General features: G+C 60.1%; 2 protein-coding genes across 2 annotated transcripts; both read right to left on the bottom strand.

The window, feature by feature from the left end:
* Positions 1 to 44: 44 nt before the first annotated feature.
* Positions 45 to 5,855, bottom strand: MLKL (mixed lineage kinase domain like pseudokinase). The gene is made up of 11 exons (XM_037409598.1): positions 5,720 to 5,855; positions 4,487 to 5,037; positions 4,182 to 4,295; positions 3,904 to 4,078; positions 3,698 to 3,795; positions 3,429 to 3,564; positions 2,823 to 2,907; positions 2,254 to 2,402; positions 1,959 to 2,008; positions 1,346 to 1,486; positions 45 to 259 (listed from the first exon to the last, which is right to left on the bottom strand). Exons 2-11 carry the CDS (start codon positions 4,941 to 4,943, stop codon positions 207 to 209), a joined length of 1,458 nt encoding a protein of 485 aa, XP_037265495.1. The 5' UTR covers positions 4,944 to 5,037; positions 5,720 to 5,855; the 3' UTR covers positions 45 to 206.
* An 856-nt stretch (positions 5,856 to 6,711) lies between these two features.
* Positions 6,712 to 18,929, bottom strand: FA2H (fatty acid 2-hydroxylase). The gene is made up of 7 exons (XM_037409409.1): positions 18,644 to 18,929; positions 12,562 to 12,657; positions 10,699 to 10,841; positions 10,483 to 10,589; positions 9,003 to 9,175; positions 8,285 to 8,537; positions 6,712 to 7,609 (listed from the first exon to the last, which is right to left on the bottom strand). The coding sequence occupies exons 1-7, from the start codon at positions 18,902 to 18,904 to the stop codon at positions 7,530 to 7,532; spliced, it is 1,113 nt and encodes a 370-aa protein (XP_037265306.1). The 5' UTR covers positions 18,905 to 18,929; the 3' UTR covers positions 6,712 to 7,529.

The following is an 18,929-nucleotide window of genomic DNA, read 5'->3' as shown; positions in this document are numbered from 1 at the left end:
TGCCCTGGCTGCCTCTGAGGAGATCCCAGGCACGGCCCCTGGGAGAGGTGAGGGGCTCGGAGCTGAGAAACAAACACGGGTTATTGAACGGTCAGTCTCTGCGAGGCAGGGAAGGGCTCGCTGGTGTGAGGAAGGCCTGCTGCTTTCCCACGGCTTGCTTTCCAAGGTGCTCAGCTGCTTTTGGTCACCCAGCCCTGGTTTTGCTGTTAACTTCCTTGGTTTCTGCTTTTCTCCAGGTCAGCCAGTGCGTCCACAATCTCTGCAAAACACAAGGACAGCGTTAATCAGAACAACATGTGCAATAGGCTGCTCTGGTTTTTCCCCAGATGAGAAGATAGCTCTCCCTCACTGATAACAGCTTGGCAGCCCTTAGCAGGGGACAGCCCTGAGCAGACACAGGTAAACACAGCCCAAAGAGAAGCAGCCAGTTATAAGGAGAGATGGTTGGAAAGAGCCACAAGAAGATGTCCTTCCAGCTCAGCACCATGTAGGCATGGCTGGGTGTTGAACTAGAGCAATAAAGACATGTTGTGTCCTCACTGCAGCTTTGCTAGCATCTCTGATGATTTTTTGATGTTTTCATTTCAGTGGGGGCCATTCCTGGGCAGGGTCTGCTGAGGGAGCTGCTGTTGGGAGATGGGGGCACAGAAAGCGTGGCACACAGTAGTTTCTTACACATATTTTCCACATCTCTTATATGAAAACTGGCCCTATAGGATGAAGCAGATGAGACTGAAGAAAGCTTTCTATCCGTTGGAGATGAACTGAAGGAAGGGTGCGACCTCTGTGCCTTCAAGCACACCGGCAAGGTTCCTCTGTCTTTTCCTGCTCTTTCTGTTAAATCTTCTGTTGGAGGCCAATTATGTATCTGATCAGACCCAGACCAGCTTTGTGTGAAATCTTCCCTGCCGTGGAGCAGCTCCCGAGATTGCAATTTATTGCTGAAAGCCCAAGGCAGGAAATGTTCCTGTGCCATGTTGTGGGCTGCTCCTCCAGCTTGTGGGACCTGCAGGACATGAGTGGGGATTAACCCCCACATCCCTGCTCCCAGCTCGGCACTTCTCTGAGAGAAAAAGCTTGCTCTTATGTGGTGCCAAATGAACAGCCTGGTGATTATTGTCATGACATGGGTAAACATTACCTCCATGAACCTCATCGTGTGATGAGAGCAGTGAGGGGAAAGAGAGGGCTAGTACTGGGGGTTAGCATAAGAAGGTAGGTCAAGGAGGGATCCCAAAACACAAAGCCAGACAAATTCATAGGCAAAATAAGGGACAAACTGCCTGCCAAAGCAGATGATTGAGGGCTGAAAAAGGGCTGTGGACCAGGTGTCCCAGACACTTACCCTCAGCAGAAGGGCGTTGGGAGGGGTCAAAGGCCCGGCACTGGTCAATGACTTTCCGCAGATCCTCAGGACAATCTTCCCCAACAGGGTCCTGGTAGTGGTGGTTGCAGATTTTCTCTATGATCTCCTGGGTAGTACAGCCTAGACAACGGGCGTGCAAACAGGGGTATCGGGACGGAGCTCTGCTGCCACAGGAGGGTGCTGGCGAGGAAACCCAGCGCAGGGCCAGGAGCCTTCCTGCAGCCTGTGGCATGGGGAAGCCAGCAGAGAAGCCACCCGAACTGTGCCCGCGACGAACCCCCCCATATTTGCCCCGACATCGCTGGGCTCCAGTGGAGCAAGGTGTGTTTATGCTTCAGTGCACAGGGACATCAAATAGAGACAAAAATTACTTGCATGTTTGTGGCTTAAGCATGTTGCTGTAATACTTTACTGTTTTGGAGTCCCAGGAGAAACTCAAAGCTGTTGGGCAGAACCAGGCATGCCAGGCACTGCCACTGGGACTCACATGCTGGGGGATGCTCCGGGAAGGAGCAGAGAGCAGCCAGTGCCAGACAGGAGCCACACTGGGTCGTGGGGCTTTTACACAAGGGACCAAATACTTCTGTCTCACCTTCAAACGGGATTTTGGAGGTTGCAATCTCCACCAGCACGATCCCGAAGCTGGAAGGAGAGAAGCAAGAGCCTCAGCACTCACCCCACCACGATGATCTTAAAGGTTTTTTCCAACCTGACTCTATGGTTCTGTGCTGTCCTCCCTTCCAACGGAGGGGGCTGCCGGGCTACGCCAACCGCAAGCGGCTGCTTATGTGTCCCGTTAAACCTGGCCTCCTTCCATAGCTCAGCAGCTACTCTGCCAGCCATCTGCCCACTTACGGGTCCCTTGCCTGGGAGGGACACACACACACCTGTATATTTCACAGGGCCTCTTGTAGGGGTAGTTGATGTCTTTCAGGTTCTCAGGAGCAATGTAAGCCAACATAGAGACTTGTTTCCAGTTCTTCTTGACTCTCCTCTTGATGGATGACTCTGTTTCACACAGCTCAAACCCCGACAGCTGATTGAGAGAACGAGAAAGGGAGAAGCGGTGCAAATGCAGCCTGCAGAAACTCGTGGCATGGCTGGGGCCTGCCCTGAGACGGAGAAAACGGAGCGAGGTGCCCTGGGCAGCAAAGGCTGGCATGCAGCCACGTGTGCTGCCCGGCACGTGGCTCTTTGTGCAAGTGGAACCACAGGTGGAGGCAAGCGAATTGCCCTAGCTTCAGCTCATCCCAGGGTGGATGGCTCAGAAATGCTCGCTTTGCTGCTGATAAAACAGAGATAATGATGAACTAAGTGTCTAAGGTGACAGGGGAGATGGCTCTACTCCAGGTTTTATTCCAGATCATCAGATCCAGATCAGCTTTGGTGTTGGTGGGGGTAGACATCCACAAAAACATGCAAAACTCCCAAAGGCTTCTCCTAGCACTGTCCTTACCTTCACGCAGTAATCCCCGGCCACCAGGAACTTGCTACTGCAGATGCAGCCGTGGAGCCGGGACTTCTCCCCCGTCTGGTGTAACCTGCAGCCGTATAGAACCGAGGGTAACACAGGTTGGTGGTGGATCCATCCCCGTGCCAGGGCTCCCTCCTGCTGTGCAGGGGACGGAGTACCAGGCACCCAGAGCAGCCAGAAGCCCTCTGCCTGTCTTGGTGGACCAACCCTGCCAAGCCAACCCTTCCAGCGGGTGCTGGAAGAGCCACTTTGGGCAAAATAATGAGACTTGCGGGTGAGCAGGGCCCGTAAGGAGAGCTGGCTGTGCCGTAGGGTGCTCCCGACACTGCCCTGCGGGTGCAGGGAAGGGGTTTTCTCCCTTCCAGACCTTTGCAGGCTTGAGGCCAGAAGCAGGGGCCAGTGATCGAGGGACATGGGTACTACTGCATCCAAACCCACCCCATACCCCTTCGCCAGCCTCCCACCCCAGTGTCCCAAGGTGGTGGAAACAATGTCTAGCGGGATCCCACCACTTACTGGGAGAGAGCAGGAAGCAGAGTGTGGCTTGTGGACTGTGGGTTGGACCCACTGATTTATGGGGGAGCTCACCTGTACAGGCCTCGGGCGGCTCCCAGGGCCATCCGAATGCGGATATCCCAGGAGAGATGCCGGTGCTTGGTCAGCACATCCCGCAGCGTCCCGTGCTTACAGTACTCCATGATGATGGAGAAGCAGGGGCTCCCATCTGCAAAGCAAAATGTTGAGCACGCTGCCTTGTGCCACCTCTCAGGAGGGGACCATGACAAACCGTTTGCCACCAGCTAGCACCGGGGACAGGCAGGGGAGGGAAAGGGTGACATTAATGTGACACCCCTTACCTTTCTCCTCAATGCAGATCCCGTACATGCGCAGGATGTTTGGAGACTCAAACTTCTTCAGGGTCTGAATCTCCTTCTCGAAGATGTCTCTGACCTTGCTGCAGAAAGGGACAGCACAGTGAGACACCGGGAGCAAGGCACGGCATGGCGCTGTGCCACCTTCCTGTCCCAGCTGCCCCATGTTGCTCCCACCCAGAACAACTCACGCCGAGTCGGTGGTCAGCGGCCTCTTGAAGGTTTTGATGGCAACGGGGTACTTGAGGTACTCGCCCTCGTAGAGGTCGTAGCTGTCAGTGTCCTGCAGGTGCCTGTAGAAGGTGAGCTGGTGTGGCTCGATCTCGGTGATGTCTTCTCTTTTATCAACATTGACCTTCTTCAAGCCTGCTCCCGCCATGCACCAGGAGGGAACAACGGACACGTTAGTCAGGGCTCGGGGCGAAAGGACACAGTGCTCAGGGTGCCTAGAGATGTGATGCCAACTTACACTCCATCACACGCACGATTTTGTTCAGCTCGTGTTGCATCCAGTCTACCTTGCTCTCCATACATTGCCTGTTGATGTAGATCTCCCCGGGGGCATCTTCAGGCTCCTCAGTACCTGGGAAGAGACATGCACAGAGGTGGGGCCGCCGGATGAACATGCAGGGCTGGTGAGGTTAGTTTTTCTCAAGGTTTAAATGCCCCTTTGGCTCTCCTTGGCCACGGCCACCAAGGCGAAGCTGGGCAGCAGCTGAGGAGAGGTGCCAGCGACTGTCTCAGGAAAAGCGGGTTTGTTAAATGCACACTTACTTGCGATCACCTGGTCCAAGAAAGCCCTGTCATCCCTCAGGTCCTCGGCATCCTGCCTGCGACATGTCTTTGGCTGGAAAGACTCCAGGAAAGCCTGCTTCTGCTCTGCCTGCAGCAGGAGTGAGAGCCCCTGGGCGATGTCCTCCAGGCTCTCGTTCACCCAGACGAACTCTTCGCCAGCGCTGTGAGCTCTCAGGAACTTCTGGATCCAGCTGGCCTGGCTGTATTTGATCACGAGTTTCTGGGCTTCCCCCAGCACCCGGAGCAGCTTCTTCAGCAGTTCCTCTTCGTGGTGGGAAATGTGCTTTCGCGGCTGAGCCTGGAGGATCCTCACGGGCTCCAGCAGGATCTGGATGCGCTCCACGAGACGCTGGCACTGGTGCTTACAGCACTTCACCTGCTCGAATTGGGCGTGGATGGCCTGGGCCACGGAGAAGACCCTCTCCACGATGTCCATGCTTGCAGCAAAGGGCTTGGCCCCTGGGGGTGTGGGCTGGTGAAGGTGAACCTCAGGCACCGCTTGGAGATCAACCAGCTGGAGCTTTTCCACCCTAAGGAACAGCCTCCACATGGCACCTGCTCTCCAGGTCCCCTATAGCCCCTTATACCTCCCCCGGATGCTTTGCTTTCCCTGCTGTGCCTGGCACCGTGGCTGCTGGTGCAGACCAGAGCAGGCACAAGCAAACAGAGACATCGGTGGCAGCAGTATCGGCACAAACCACCTCACATCAGCAAGAGATGTTTTGGCTTGATTCGTGTGAATTAGAGTGTTAGCCATGCCTGGAGAGCTTACACGCAGACGGGCAGGGTCAGCAATAACCCAAGGAACATCCCCGGGACAGCACCCCCTGGCACCAGCTACGTGCGCCCCCGGGGTCCTGCCTGCAGACCCTACACCTTTGACCATAAAGTTTTTCATTTCTAGCCAGTGTCTCTCTCTGCTGTCACCCATCCAACAAAAGCTTTCACGCCTTCACAGCCCCAGCATCCCTGACTTCACACATACTCCCCATAGCCCTGTACTGCCCAATTAAAAATTTTAAATCAAACTTTTTTTATGTGCTCAGCATCCCCGCAGGGCCGGTCCCTGCTCCCCAGGCTGCATCCAGGCAGCAGGGCCAGAAACCCGCCCCTGCTGCAGGGCGGTCAGCAGCAGCCACCCACACTATCGGTGCAGCCAGTGCTCAGAGAGGGGCACCGGGTTCTGCCGGTGGAAACGAGAGAGAAACGCACCCAGGAAGGAGCTGCAGCCACCCGCCTGTCCTCTTCAGGCTCTCTCCAGCGTGGCCTCGAAGGAAGAAGCTCGGCCGTTCGCTACGAGAAACCAGTAGGGTTCACCCGGCCCCGCTTTGCTCACCTGCGCCCCGGCTGCCTCCACTGATGGAGAGGTGCAGTGGGGCGAGCGCGGATTTATAGGGTGCTCCCCCCAGGCAGCGGAAGGGCCGTTGTGCAACACGCGGTGACTTCCCACATCACCCCCGCTCCCCGTTCTCGGAAAGCTGACCGAGGCAGAGGAGGAAGGGGCCAGGCAGGCTGCATCCCCCCGGACTGGGTTTTGCCTGCTGGAAGAAGGGATTGCCTGTGGGAAGCACATCAGGAAGAAGGGGATGGGGTAGGCTGTGCCCCCCATGTTGACACTTGCTGCTGTTTGTAGCACCCCAACCCCCTCTACTGCACCACAAACCGCAGCAAGGCTTGCCCAGGGTGCTGAAACACCCTCGGCGTCAGCTCTGTGCCCAGCTGGGCTTCCCACACGGGGCAGCAGGACCCCCCAGGACTGTACGAGGGACCCCGGTCCTTCGGGACCTTCCGCTGCCCTCCCCATCCCCGCAGCCGGGACCCCCCAGCCCCAAAGGAAGCAGGCTGAGGCCACCAGTGCTGGAAGTGGTGCTTGACCTCTGCGGGGTGCACAGGAAATTTTACGGGTGGCTTCGTCAGAGGGGCAGGCTGGTTTTGGGAAACACCGGGCAGTACATGATGCTGTTGCCCAACTTCAGAGAAGTGAGTGGCAGCTTCAGCCAGTTTCCGCTTACCGAGAGCTCGGGGTCACTCAGGTTTGCTGAGCTCCCCCCGGCAAAGAGCATCTCCCTCACCGTCACCAAGGGCACCACTCTCAGCAGCACGGGGAGCCAGGAAAAGCGACGGTGAGGGGCATTGGCCCCTGGGAAAGGGTGCACCAAGGGTGGAAGAAGGCAGGAGCAGCCCCGAGGGATACGTTTGTCAGATCCTTTTTAAAAGGCTTTATTTTTCAAAATATACAGTGTATTTACAATTGTAGTGTCTACAGTTTTACATATAACTTTATTCCAAACCTTTAAATATCTGCAGTAAACATTAGAAAAAAAAAAATAAATCACAGGATCAGCAACAAAGGCATCTCGTAGCAATTCTGTTCATTGGAGTTTGAGTTTCAGGTAGCCAATGTCTACAAAAAACAAACTTGATAAATTTGGCAGAGAGATGGTGTGCACTGGTTAGAACCAGGCAAAATCCAGACCTGGGGGATTCCCTGCAATGGGCGAGAGGCCAGGAAAACCCTGTGCTGAGACCAGGCCAGGAGAAGGACCCAGGATACGGGAGCCCCTTGGCACGAGTTAGGCGATGGGGTTAACTGCAGCGTGCTGGGTGCCGTGGGGAGAGGGCACCCTGGGAGGGGACAGGCTCGGGGCGGCGGGGGGGGGGCTCCGGCAAGGTGTCAGGGCGGAGGAGGGAGGGCAGCATCAGGCACTTCATCTCTCGGGCAGCAGATCTGCCCGTGCATCCGTGGCCTGGAGTGGGAGGGCGGCAAGGAAGGGGCAGGAGCCCCCCAGGAAGCCTCGCAACCTCCTCCTTCCCTTTCCCCACATCCTCACCCCCTGTCACCCTTGGCAGTGCCACAAGTGGACCACAGCGCACCACGGGGATGCTCCGGCGTGAGGCCACTGCTGTGGCACAGCCCCCGGCAAGGGGACAGGGGCCAGCCGGCCTCACCGCGGGACTGGGAGGGATGCCAGCCCCAGCCCAGGAGGGACGGAGCTGGTGGCTGGGTGCTGTGCTGGGGCCATCAGTCCTCTTTCTCGAAGGTTTCCTCGGGGATGAGCGTCCGGAAGGGATGATCCCAGAAGCGGGTGCTGATGCCAAAGCCTGTGGGCAGGGGAGAGAGAGCTCAGCCCACAGTGCCACCATCACCAGGATGGGGACAGGGCACAGCTCGCTCCGCGCTAACTGGCGAGGGAGGAGCGCCTGCGTTTCAGGGAGGGGTGAAGGCAAGACAAGGGCAAAGAGGAAGAGCAGAGGGAACAGAAGGAGCTGGCTGGGCCACGGTACCGGCCCCACGGATGATAGCTTATCTGGATGGGGCGTTTTCTCCTAGGAAACCGGGCAAAGGGCAGGTTGAGCAAGTGCCGGGCTGCTGAAGGTGCGGGGCGGACCCGGGGAAGCCTGGGGCCTCACCCTGCGCCCGCCAACACCTCCCGGCGGGAGGAGATGCTGCGCTGGGCAGGGATGGGCACCCACAGCCCTGCGCCACAGGGGCTCTGCCTCCGCCCCGGCATCCCTGGGCGGCATCGGTGCCCGCCGGCGAGACATCCCGCTGCCTCCACCGCTGAGCCGGCTCCCGTCCTCAACCCAGGGGCTGGGAAATGGGTCCCATGGGGCTGCAGCACCTCGCACGCTGCTTCCCCGTTGGCGTGCTGCTCAGGTTTCCCCATCCCACATCCCAAACAGCAAATATTTCCGAGCATCGGCTGCACACAGGCAGGCAGGCCAGGCTTCGACAGCCTTTGCCACCAGTGGCACACACAGGGAACGCAGCGCTACCTGCTTTTTGGTGTTCAAAGTGGTGCTTGACATGGTAAGCCTTCAGACCGTACAGGTAGGTGCCTTTTTTCGGTGAGCCGTAGTGGAGGTAATAGTGCATCATGTCGTAGATGATGTAGCCGCAGAGCCCCCCGACGAACACAGAGAGCCCCAGCACCTCGGGCAGCAGGAGCCGCAGGACGCCGTAGAAGAAGCCGATCACCAGCGAGGCTGGCACGGGAGGGAAGACCAGGCGGGAGCTGTCGAAGGGAGACTGGAAGCAGAGGAGGACAGTGGGACAGGCAGCTCCTAGCTCACCACACGTCCGCCAGCGCATCCCCACCAAGCGCTGGGGGGGGTGCCCGTTCGGGAGAAAGCCATCACCAGAGCAGCCCCCAGGAACCCTCCCCAAAAGATGTACCCGGAGCAGCAAGGGGTGGCCGGGCAGCCAGTGGCTTTGGCTGGCAGGTCCCCGAGCTCCACGGGGACACTTCCTCCAGCGAAGCTAGAGGGAGCCCATAGCTCTTTTGGTCTTCCCCCTTGCCCAACCGGAGCTTGCAGATTTAACTCCAGCTCCTCCGAGCCCGTCTTGCAGCCCTCGCCGGTATTAGGTAAGGGCCCCGCTCGGGGCGAAGATGCCACGAGTCACGTTGAACACGCACAAACAGGCTCCACCTGAGCAAAGGCCACCGTTCCCACGGCCCGGCGGGCGCCGGCGGGGGCGGCAGCTGCGACTCACCTTGTGATGCTGCCCATGCAGCAAGAAATGCAGGGTGATGAGATAGTAGTTACTAGCGGGTGGCTTCATGTGGAAGACAAAGCGATGGATGAGGTACTCTAGCAGGGACCACAGGAACATCCCCAGGAGGAAGATGAAGGGGAAGAAGTATTTGTGGACGGGGATGGAGTACTCTACACAAGGAGACATGCAGCAGTCAGCGGGGCAGGTGGCATGCGGGGGCTCTTACTCATCGCCATCCTCCCGTTGGCACCTGGGTGAAACTGGGCTCTCCCTCCCTCTCACCTCTCATCCACCTCCTGCCCCAAGCTTCCCCAGGGAGCCACCTAGCCGAGCACCGCTCCAAGACATATTTTCCTTTGATTCCCATTAAGTCACACTCTTTAGCAAAAGGGTTGGCTTCTCACTGCTGCAAGGAGCCGGTGAGAGGGGTCCCCTGCATCCCAGGTGCCAACAGGGGCTCAGATGGGCACCCCAGTGACAGCCCTGTCCTTACAGGGCTTTGCTCACCAGAGCGGGGCAGGAGGGGCCTTATCTGTGCAGGCAGCACTTGTGACAGTCAAACAGTGGTGCTGGCAGTGGGGTTTCTTTTTTTTTTTAATTTTGAGAAAAAAAAAAATAGGTTTCTTGGGCACTTTCCCCCGCAGAGCATTTTTCAGCCACCTCCTCCTTCCAGGGCCGACTGCCAGCCCCATCTCCTCACTAGCACAATTCAAACCGCTCCCCGCCCCCCAACCTGTTAATTTTTGGGAAATCAATCAATCAATAAACAGCCCCTTGGCAACGAGGTGCCAAATGCCATGAGGAGCAGAGGGTGGTGCCAGCGCAGCGGGCACTCCACCCTGCAGCCGGGCACCGCTGGCACCGGGTGGCACCTTTGTTAAAAAAAAAAAAAATTGGGAGCCAATAAAAAAAAAAAAAAAAAAAAAAAAAAAAAAGCAGCACAACAAAGAAGACAGCCTGCCCAGGCCATGCTTGTTATTCCCGGGGGAGCAGACAGTGGGAGATTCAAGGGCAGGCGCTTCGGGCAAACAAGCCCCGCACTGTGCGATGCTGGCGGTGCTGAGAGCCGGGTTTGTTCACCCGCTGCGGCGGCATTCAGCCATGGCCCAGGGTGGGCGTCGGCGGGGGGTGCAGCGCCACAGGGCTGGGGTTTGGGGATGGAGGGAAGGGAGACAAGAGGGAGTGAGCTGCAGCCCGGGCCAGAGGCCTCCGTGCTCCTATCGATCCCCCCGGGGGGACAGAGTCGGTGGGTGAGCTCAGCACACAGAGGTGGGCGAGCTCAGGCGGCTTCGTGCAGGGGACATGCCGGTGGCTGTGGGGATGGGGGCTCACCCGCTGCTCTTGCATGCGGCTCGTGGTGAGCGTGCACGGAAGGAGGGATGCGGAAGGGATACAGAGGTCTCCCTGCAGGTGTCCTGCCCCTGGGCCTGGAGCGGGGGCAGCAAGCCCAGCCCAAAGGCTTTGCCACTGCTCGTACCTGTGGTGAAGGAGGAAAAGAGTCTGGTGTTGCCCTGGGCGAGGGACGTGTAGCTGACCCAGCTGAGATAGAGCACCACGGGAGCCCACACTATGAACACCACGTACCTGCGGGGTAGAGGGAGATGTCAGGGGGAGCGTCCCATGGGTCGGCAAGCCGTCCCCCCCTCCCCACAGAGGCACCGGCCAGGGCACGGCGCAGACCCTGGGGGCTCACCACGCTGTTTTGGAGAGGGACTCGAGAAAATCCGAGTGGAAGAGGCGGATGGGCCGATCCACAGGCTGATGCACCCACTCGTCGTACTTCTCCCCCAGGTAGCCCACTTGCCACAGCAAGGGCTTCTGCCAGTCCACCAGGTCCTGAGGGAGCAGACAGCGGTTGTACCCCCGCGGGACCCACACTCCGGCCCGGTACCAGGCACAAAGCTGCACTGGAGCTGCGGGATTTTGGGCTGCAAGCCCCTTCCCACGCCCCACAAGCAGCTGCTTCTTGCTCCAAGCAGCCCTGAGCTCCCACAAGCAGCAGCACAGCGCAGGCAAGCAGAGCCAGGCACGCAGCAGCCCCATCTACCCAGGAACGCAGGGCTGAGCTCACCCCTGTGCCAGCAGGTACCTGCTGGCGGTTCAAGGTGAAGGCGGCCGTACCCGGACCTGGCTCAGCATCAGGCCCTGATAACCGAGGCTCTTTCCCCCCCTCCCCGGGAGCTGCCAAGATTAGATAGCAAGCAGCGATACTGCCCGCTTGCTAGCCGTGCCAGCAAGCCACCAGCAGGACATTGAGCCCATCCCCGTGGCATTGCCTTGGCCAAGGGCTTTTCTTCTTGCAGAGAGGACGCATGGGGTGGCCGCAGCCATTGGAGTGCTCTGGCAGCGAGGGGTGAAGCAGAAAGAGATGGAGAGCAGGGATACGGGATGGGAACGCAAACACCCGTCGCTGTCGCTCCTCCCGCAGCTGCGTGGCTGCAAGAGCAAGAAGGGACTTGTGCAGGTGTGCGCGTGCATGGGACAAAACCAGAGGGACACGACCAGCAGCGCTGCCTCTGCCATCACTCAGCATCTCTGGACGCATCTTCTGCTGGCCTGGCCAGATAAGGTGGTTTCTCAGTCACACCCCTGCCCTGGGACAGAAACTGCGCTTGCCCAGCCGAGCCCCAGACCTGGCAGCTCTCCATCGGCCAGCCTGTGCCATGCCGGCACGGCGACCAGCACCGGGGCTGTGCCACCGGTGGTAGCGGGGATGGCTCAGCTCAGCGTGTTTCAGGGCAAGGAGCTGAGGCGGCCGTGGGCATTTCTGGGTCTGCAGGCAGGGATGGATGCGATCACGCAGGAGGGGAAACGACCCCAGCCCGCAGCGGGTGCGAGGGGTGGGGATGGAGACACCCTCTGCCAGGGAGGTACAGAAAAAGTTGGAGCAGAAAGGCCACTTTGGGATGGCAGAATCACTTTTCAAGGTGTTCAGCAGCAAAATATTAAGATGGGGGCGGGGGGGGTGAAGGTGCTCTCCTGCTCCAAAAGCTCTCAATCCCTTTCCAAGATAAAAGCACGCTCACCGCCAAGCCAGGGCAGCCAGATAGTGCCACAGAAGGAAGGGACATCCGAAGGCACCATGGGGACAAATCCCCACTCCCATGGCACACTCAGAGAGAAGCTGGCAGGGCGCACCCTGTGCACGTAGGGATCACCCTGCCTGGACCAGGGGATCCCTTAGCACTCCAGTACTCAGTCAAGAGGAAAAAGTGAAAATAAATAAATAAAGCAAGCAAGAAAAAGAAATAAAGCGAGGTGTGGCTTGGCAGCACGTCCCACTCGAAGGGCACAGCCACTGCCAGAGAAAGCCATCCCTGCCCACGCGGCCGCAGCAGCAGCCTCCCAGCTTGGCTGCACCTGGGCAATAAAGCGCAAGCGATGTGCCAGTGCCAGGAGAAAGGGCAGAAGCATCCAGAAGAGCTCGGCTCCCTCCCAGCATCCCTCCCATCCCGGGGGTCAGCAGGAAGCCAGCGCTCACACAGGGACGGGGAGACCCCGTCTGCCCTGGGGGCGCTCCGGCAAACAGCGTGCCAGAGGAACCCCCAGCTCTTACCGTCTCCACATCCACTGTTTTATAGCGGGGATCCATCCGTGCTGGGCTCTGGGCTGCAGCATCCACTGCCTTCTCATCCACTGACTCAGGGAGACTCTGAAAAAAGAAGGCAAGCCCTGTGGTGAAGCATCGGTGGCAGACGTGGTTGGGACATGGGTGACATGGGTGACGGCCATGTCACCCAGGTGCATAAGCAGAGCTCACTCACACCCGCCTGCTAAATAAATAAGGGAAAAAATTTGATGAATTTAAGTCAGTCAGTTCCTGCAGAGCAGGTTCCCAAGGGATGCGGCCACCAACGAGCTGCGCTGCGCTTCCAACTGCGCACCGAGCATCACACGCTCAGGTCTCTTTGGAAGCCTCCCCCACGCCCAGTGTTCGGGCCACCCCAGCACGCTGCTGGGAGGGCTCTGGGTGCCACTGCTTCGATGCTGCGAAGCGGAGGCTCCTGGGCCATTGGCTGGCATCTCCCCTTGCAAGCAGGCAGTGCCGCAGCACAGCTCGCCCTCCTGCAGGCCAGCGACACGGTGAGCACCAGCCTGAGCCAGCAAAGGCATCGGCGGGTTGGTGCTCACCATGTCGGCACCGGGCTCTCTCCTCCCCATCCCACCACCCCCCCCAGTGAGAGCCCCACTCAGCGGTTCGGTCCCCGAGGAAGCTGGGGACAAGCTGGGGACCATGGCACAGCCAGTGCCACCACCCTGGCTCTGGGCATGGGGAAAAAACGCAGCAGGAGGAAGGCCACCTCGGGAAGAAGGCAAAGTGTCCTTTGTGGGGCGGCGCTGGGCCAGGCACCTTCGCCACAGGCTACGCAAGATGGGGTGGGCTCTTGGTTTTGGCTAGAAAGGGCACGCTGAGGCCCGGGGACCGGGCGGTGCAGTGGCGGCAGGATGAAGCCCAGGCTGCAGTCCCGCTGCCAGGGCTGGCTGAGAAACAGGAGAAACCTGCCTCGTCTGATGCTTGGAAGCAACCACACCACCAGCTGCCAGCACCAGCCTCCTTCCCGCGGCCCTGCCAGCACCGGCGCCGGCCCTGCCGCTGGCGGGGGGCTTGGTGAGGCCGCAGCGTGCCCATGCAAGCCCTGAGCTGGCCGTGCCCCCCAGCAGCAGCACCGGCAGCCGGCCAGTTCCCCAGGCAGGACGTGCCAAACATGCCTTTTCTCCGCTTTGTCACCTTGAGTTACCCATTAACCCGGCAGCAGGGCACGGCGCGGCAGCCCCAGCGCACCAATGCCCACTGGGGTTCCCAGCCCCACTGCTCCCAGCAAGGACAGGTTTTCTCCCAGCAGCTGTGGTGCAAATGGGGTTCCTCGATGGATGCTCTCCCTGCTGCTCCAAGAGGGATGCAACTCCCTTGAGGGATGCGAGGGCATCGCATCCCTGTGGGAATAAACCTGGCAGCTGCAGGAAGAGCCGGGATGCAGGAGGACCAGCGTCACCTCACCGGGGCGGGCAGGACTTTACTCCGTGCTGTGCTGGCAACGCGGCGGCAGGGCCCAGGTGCTGTTTGCTGACAGCAGGCACTCCTTGCCCGGCCAGGCTCCCACCCCCTTTCCCAGGCTAGCCAGATTTCAAGCCTCATCCCACTGGTACAGGGGCTGAGCTACCCAGCCCCAAGGCACCCCCTCGCCCCGGGGGTGCGGGCAGGGCAAGGGATATTTCCAGCCAGGCTGGACTTGAGCAGGCATCAATTTTTTTTCAGGCAGAGCACCGGTGCAAGCTGATTCCATGGACCACCACACCTCCCTCTGTGAGGGTCCCACCACGATTTTCAGCTTTGCGCTCTCCATCCTTCAGCAAGACATCCTGAAACCCTGGGAGAGGGGGGATGCCCTGAAGTCCAGCCAAGAATGGTCAAGTTATAGTTTTGCTTCCTCCCCACAGGCACTTTGGAAGAATATTTGCCTTTAAGAGAGACAGGCAGGTTCTCCATCCCCCAAGAAACGAGCCCGTGGTCTCCGCCTCAATGCCTGTACCACAGCATTACCAGCAGCGGGAAGGATGCTTAAGAAAGCGGGGCTGACGCAACACCCCAGCACCTCTGTTCCCTCTTCCGAAACATCCACGTGCCTCCGGCTCCCCTGCCCACAGACACCCGAGCACCACGTCATGGTTGGAGGCTTCCCCAATCTCCCGGGTCAGGGAGGCGGACAGCGGCTTGGACCCCACCTCGCTGGCAGCACCCTGGCTGAGGAGGATGGGTGCCACCAGCGAGATGCCATCGCCCTGCGTGCTATTGCAGCTCCCTTCCAGCGCCCAGCCTCGCCTGAGTCACCTCCTCCTCCTCAGGCAGGGAGCAGGAGGAAGGCTCTCCCCTTGTTCACCCCGGGGCTGGCACTGAAAGGACCCACAACCGTGGCGCAACCGGGATGCGAAGCCATGCCTGCGTGCCCTGGCTCATTCCCCAGAGCGGCGACATGCTCCTGCCTGCCCCAAGCATGCAGCCACCCCACGGGGACCGAGCCCCACCGGCACCCAGACCAGCGCTGGGGCTTCTGCCCATCCTCCTCCTCCTCCAAATAAAATGTGGGTTTGAAGGAGGCTGAAGGGGTCTTCGCAAGCACTGGGTTCTGCCTGTCATCCGTGGGTGATGCTGATGCATCCGAGTCATCCCCCAGCAAACAGGTCCTGCTGGCAGGGATGCGCAAGAGGCCTGATGTAACGAAGGGAAAGTTAACGCCTATGAAGCGCCGTCTTCCCGCGCCACCACCCAGGCAAGTGGCCGCCCCGACGAGGTGCCGGCTCTCCTGCTGGGATGCAACGGGGCGAACACCCAGGGCATGACACGACGCAGTGACCGGGTGACCCAGCACAACCCCTGAGCATCCCACTGCCCCGTGCAGGTCAGGCAGGGAGCAGGTGCCAGCTGGAGAGCCACGCTGCCCCTGTGCCGCCCCACATTGGGGCTTGGGGCGTCAAAAGAAAACTAAAATCCAGCCGCGGCGTGAGCAGGTACAGATAGGAGGGGTGATCCAGCACGGAGCAGGAGGAGAAGCTGGAAACCCGTCCTCAGCCCAGGGAGGGCAATGCTGCCTGCCAGCCACCCTGCCAGCAGCCCCAACCCAGTTTTTCCACCCATGCCCCTTTGCCCAGTAGTCAAACCCAGCGGGAGCCCTGCCGTGCCTCTGCATCGCCCTGGAGCCTCCCACGCCTTCACCGAGCTCCTAAACTGCTCCGTTTGCTGATGTCCACGTGGGACAATTGCGTGGGCAATGCAGGCTCAGGCGTGGAGCATGGGGACAACCCCCGAGGCACAGGGAGCCCGAGCGAGGCTCCCACCTGCGGTGGCACAGTCCCAGCATCCCCGTCCCACTGGCACCACGGTTCCCGGGAGCAGCTGGCGGAGCCCCATGATGCTGCACCTCAGCCCATGAAGCACTGGGGACAGCAGGACTGTTAGAAGGAGGTTGAATTTACCTTGTTCAAATGATAATACTTTAAAAGCCACTTCTTGTTAGCTACCTCCTGAGAACGCACAAGTGCCTACATCCAAGTGAGCTGAGGCTGGGACAGAGAGCCAGGGCAAGCCTGACACGCAGCGATATGGGTGAGAGGATGGGGAGGACAGCAGTCCCAAGAGGGATGGAGATTTATGGTGATTCACGGCCACGTCACGTACCCCAAAGAGGCTGTGATGAAAGACTCTCATTGCTTAAATTGGTGGAGTAATTAGATGATCCAGTTTCCCTCTAGCAAGGCTGTTAAAATCCACTGTCTAGTTTGGGTAATTATCGCTTCTCACTTTGATCTCCCCTATATATTCTGTTTACATAGATAAAAATTCTGGGTATTAATTTGTCCTTAGCCAAATGGGTCCGGCTGACGCAGAAGAGAGACCCATGGCTGAAGGATGGAGCCAAGCTCCCCAGAGCCACGGGAAGGGGCGCGGAGAGGCGTGCCGGCGGGATGAAGGCTGGCTCCCACCTGCCTCTTCGCCTCTCCTGCATTAATGCATTTCCCCCCTTCCTTTCCAAAACCCTCAGAGTCCCTGAGTGTAAGCAGGGGGGTGCTGGATGCCTGTGGGACCACAGGCTCCTGCATCCCTGGACAAGGGGATGGTGCAGCCCCGGGACCTCCAACAGGCAAGGAGAGGCACCAGCAAAGCCATGGGGGTCCGGGGCCAGAGGGGGCAATGCAACACCTCCTCGAGGCACGTCTGCCCGAACACAGCCAAAGCAAGGACCCAAGTGCCACTGAGGGCATCGACTCTCGCCATCTCCCTCCAAAGGGGATTTTTGGGGGGTGGCAAGTGTGGCAGAGCAGCTGACGCATGGCGTGCACGCCAGACATGCAGGATGGTTTATCTAGTGCCAGGTAGCATCTGATCTCCCTGCGTCCCAGCGTTATCACGCCATCTATTTACATTGGGACAGTGGCAATTCCCCTCAGCCAAGGCTTCGGTGCAAGAACCCGTTTGTCCAGTACCTTCCTTCGCCCCAACCAGTTGGGCTCGTCACGCCTGCGAGGGGGCGGTGGCAATGAGTGTCCCAACAGAGGAGGTGCCATCGCTGGGATTCAGGGAAAAAGCAGGCATGGTGCTGGGGCTGAACAAAGCCTCATCTGTGGTGCTGCTGCCGGTCGGGACCGAGGCTGCGCCACGGGGAGAACAGCAAGTGCAAACAAGCAGCCCAGAGGGACCGACTGGTCACCGACCTTGCTGGGATGTCCGGAAGGGAAAGCGGCCACTGGACTGGCCAAGGGGGCTGGGCTGGTCCCGCTGCTTGGCCATCCTCACCGTGCCGGTGCCGTGTGCCAGTGCCGTGTGCCGGTCAGTAACTGGGGTGGCAGCACCTCGTGCTACGCTGCCTCCTGGAAGTTCCTGGTGCTTTGCCGGGTGCTTTCCCTTCCACCTGGGCAGCCACGGTTGGGACGGTGCTGAGTCACAGCCACCCTTGGCCCATACCTGGACAGTCAGGGAGGTGGCTGGGCTCCTCTCCCACCCAGCAGCCGCTCAGCACCGGCAAGTGTCAGCACCCAGCACCCCAGTGACCTGCTGAGGGCTGGTGGTGCCAGGAAGGGTGGCCTTGCCCCATCACCCACCCCGTGCCGTGCAGCCCAGCTAAAAGCAACACTGAGGTGCATGTCCCATCGCCCGCAGCCCTTGCAAGGACACCCGCACCTCCTCACCATGCTGGCATGCCAGGGTCACCCACCAGCCCTGCCTCCCAGTGACAGGGCTGGGATGCGACTGTGGGGTGGGACCCATCGATACAAGGCTCTGTGCTCCGGGATGCAGGGTGTCTCAGGCCCCGAGACCCGGACCCTGCGTTGCCTCGGGATCCCCGCACCTCAGGCCCCACAGACGGTGCTGACAGCCCCACAGGTGTCCTCGGAGCCAGCGTGCCCCACGCACCCAGGAGCGCTGCCTTAAACACCCCCTGCCCCACACACCCCTGTACACTCCCTGCCCCCCACAGCCGGACCCCGAGTGTCCTGTGCAGCTCAGACCCAATGCACCCCATGTCCCACACAGCTCAGGCTTGGACCTGGGTGCCCTCCTATACGCTACATGTGCCCCGAAGGCTCCATGTCCCATACATTCCAGACCCTACACACCCTTGGCATGCCCAGTAGACCCTGGACCTCGGGTGCCCTGTAGACCCCATAGAGCTCAGGCCCTGCAGAGCCCTGACCTGGGGTGCCCTGTAGACCCCGTACGGCTCACACCCTGCACAGCTCAGACCCCAGTACCCTATAGACAGCTTGGACCCTACGTACCCTGCGCTTGGGGTGCTCTATAGATCCTGCACTGCTCAGATCCCACACAGCTGGGACCTGGGACACCCTATAGACTCCATACACCCCAGACCTGGAGCACCCTACAGACGCTGTACCTCCTGGGCTTGGAGCACCCTGGATCGAGGACACCCTATAGACTGGGTACGTACCAGACGTGGGAGGCCCTGGTTCCAGCACGCCCTATAGGACCTGCAATGGCACAGCCCTGGGATAGGAGCACCCTGGACCCAGGACACCCTATAGACTCGGTACGTACCAGACACGGGACTCCCAATAGAGCCCGCACCTCGGCGGCGCCGGGACGCCCTGTAGAGCCCGCACCTCGGCGGCGCAGCCCGCAGTACCTGCTCCCCGCCGGGCTCCATCTCCCCCACGTAGTACTGCTCCAGCCAGCGGCGGGCGTTGGCCGAGTGCCGGTGGGGCGGCCCGTCCAGCGCCGCGCTCACGTCGGTGCCCGCCCGGCGCCGCAGCAGCTGCTCCCCGCCCGGGTGCAGCCGCACGAAGCCGCTCAGGTCGTAGAGGCGGCGGCGGCAGGAGACCAGGCAGGCGCCCTGCGCGCAGCGCGCCCGCACCTCGGCGGCGCTGAAGGAGCGCGGCGCCGCCATGGCCCCGCTGCCCGCGCGCTGCCCG

This window comes from Falco rusticolus, chromosome 15 (genome assembly GCF_015220075.1).
Source record: "Falco rusticolus isolate bFalRus1 chromosome 15, bFalRus1.pri, whole genome shotgun sequence".
Classification (NCBI taxonomy): domain Eukaryota; kingdom Metazoa; phylum Chordata; class Aves; order Falconiformes; family Falconidae; genus Falco; species Falco rusticolus.
Note: the sequence above shows the minus strand (reverse complement) of the source record. Positions and strands in the feature narration are given on the sequence as shown.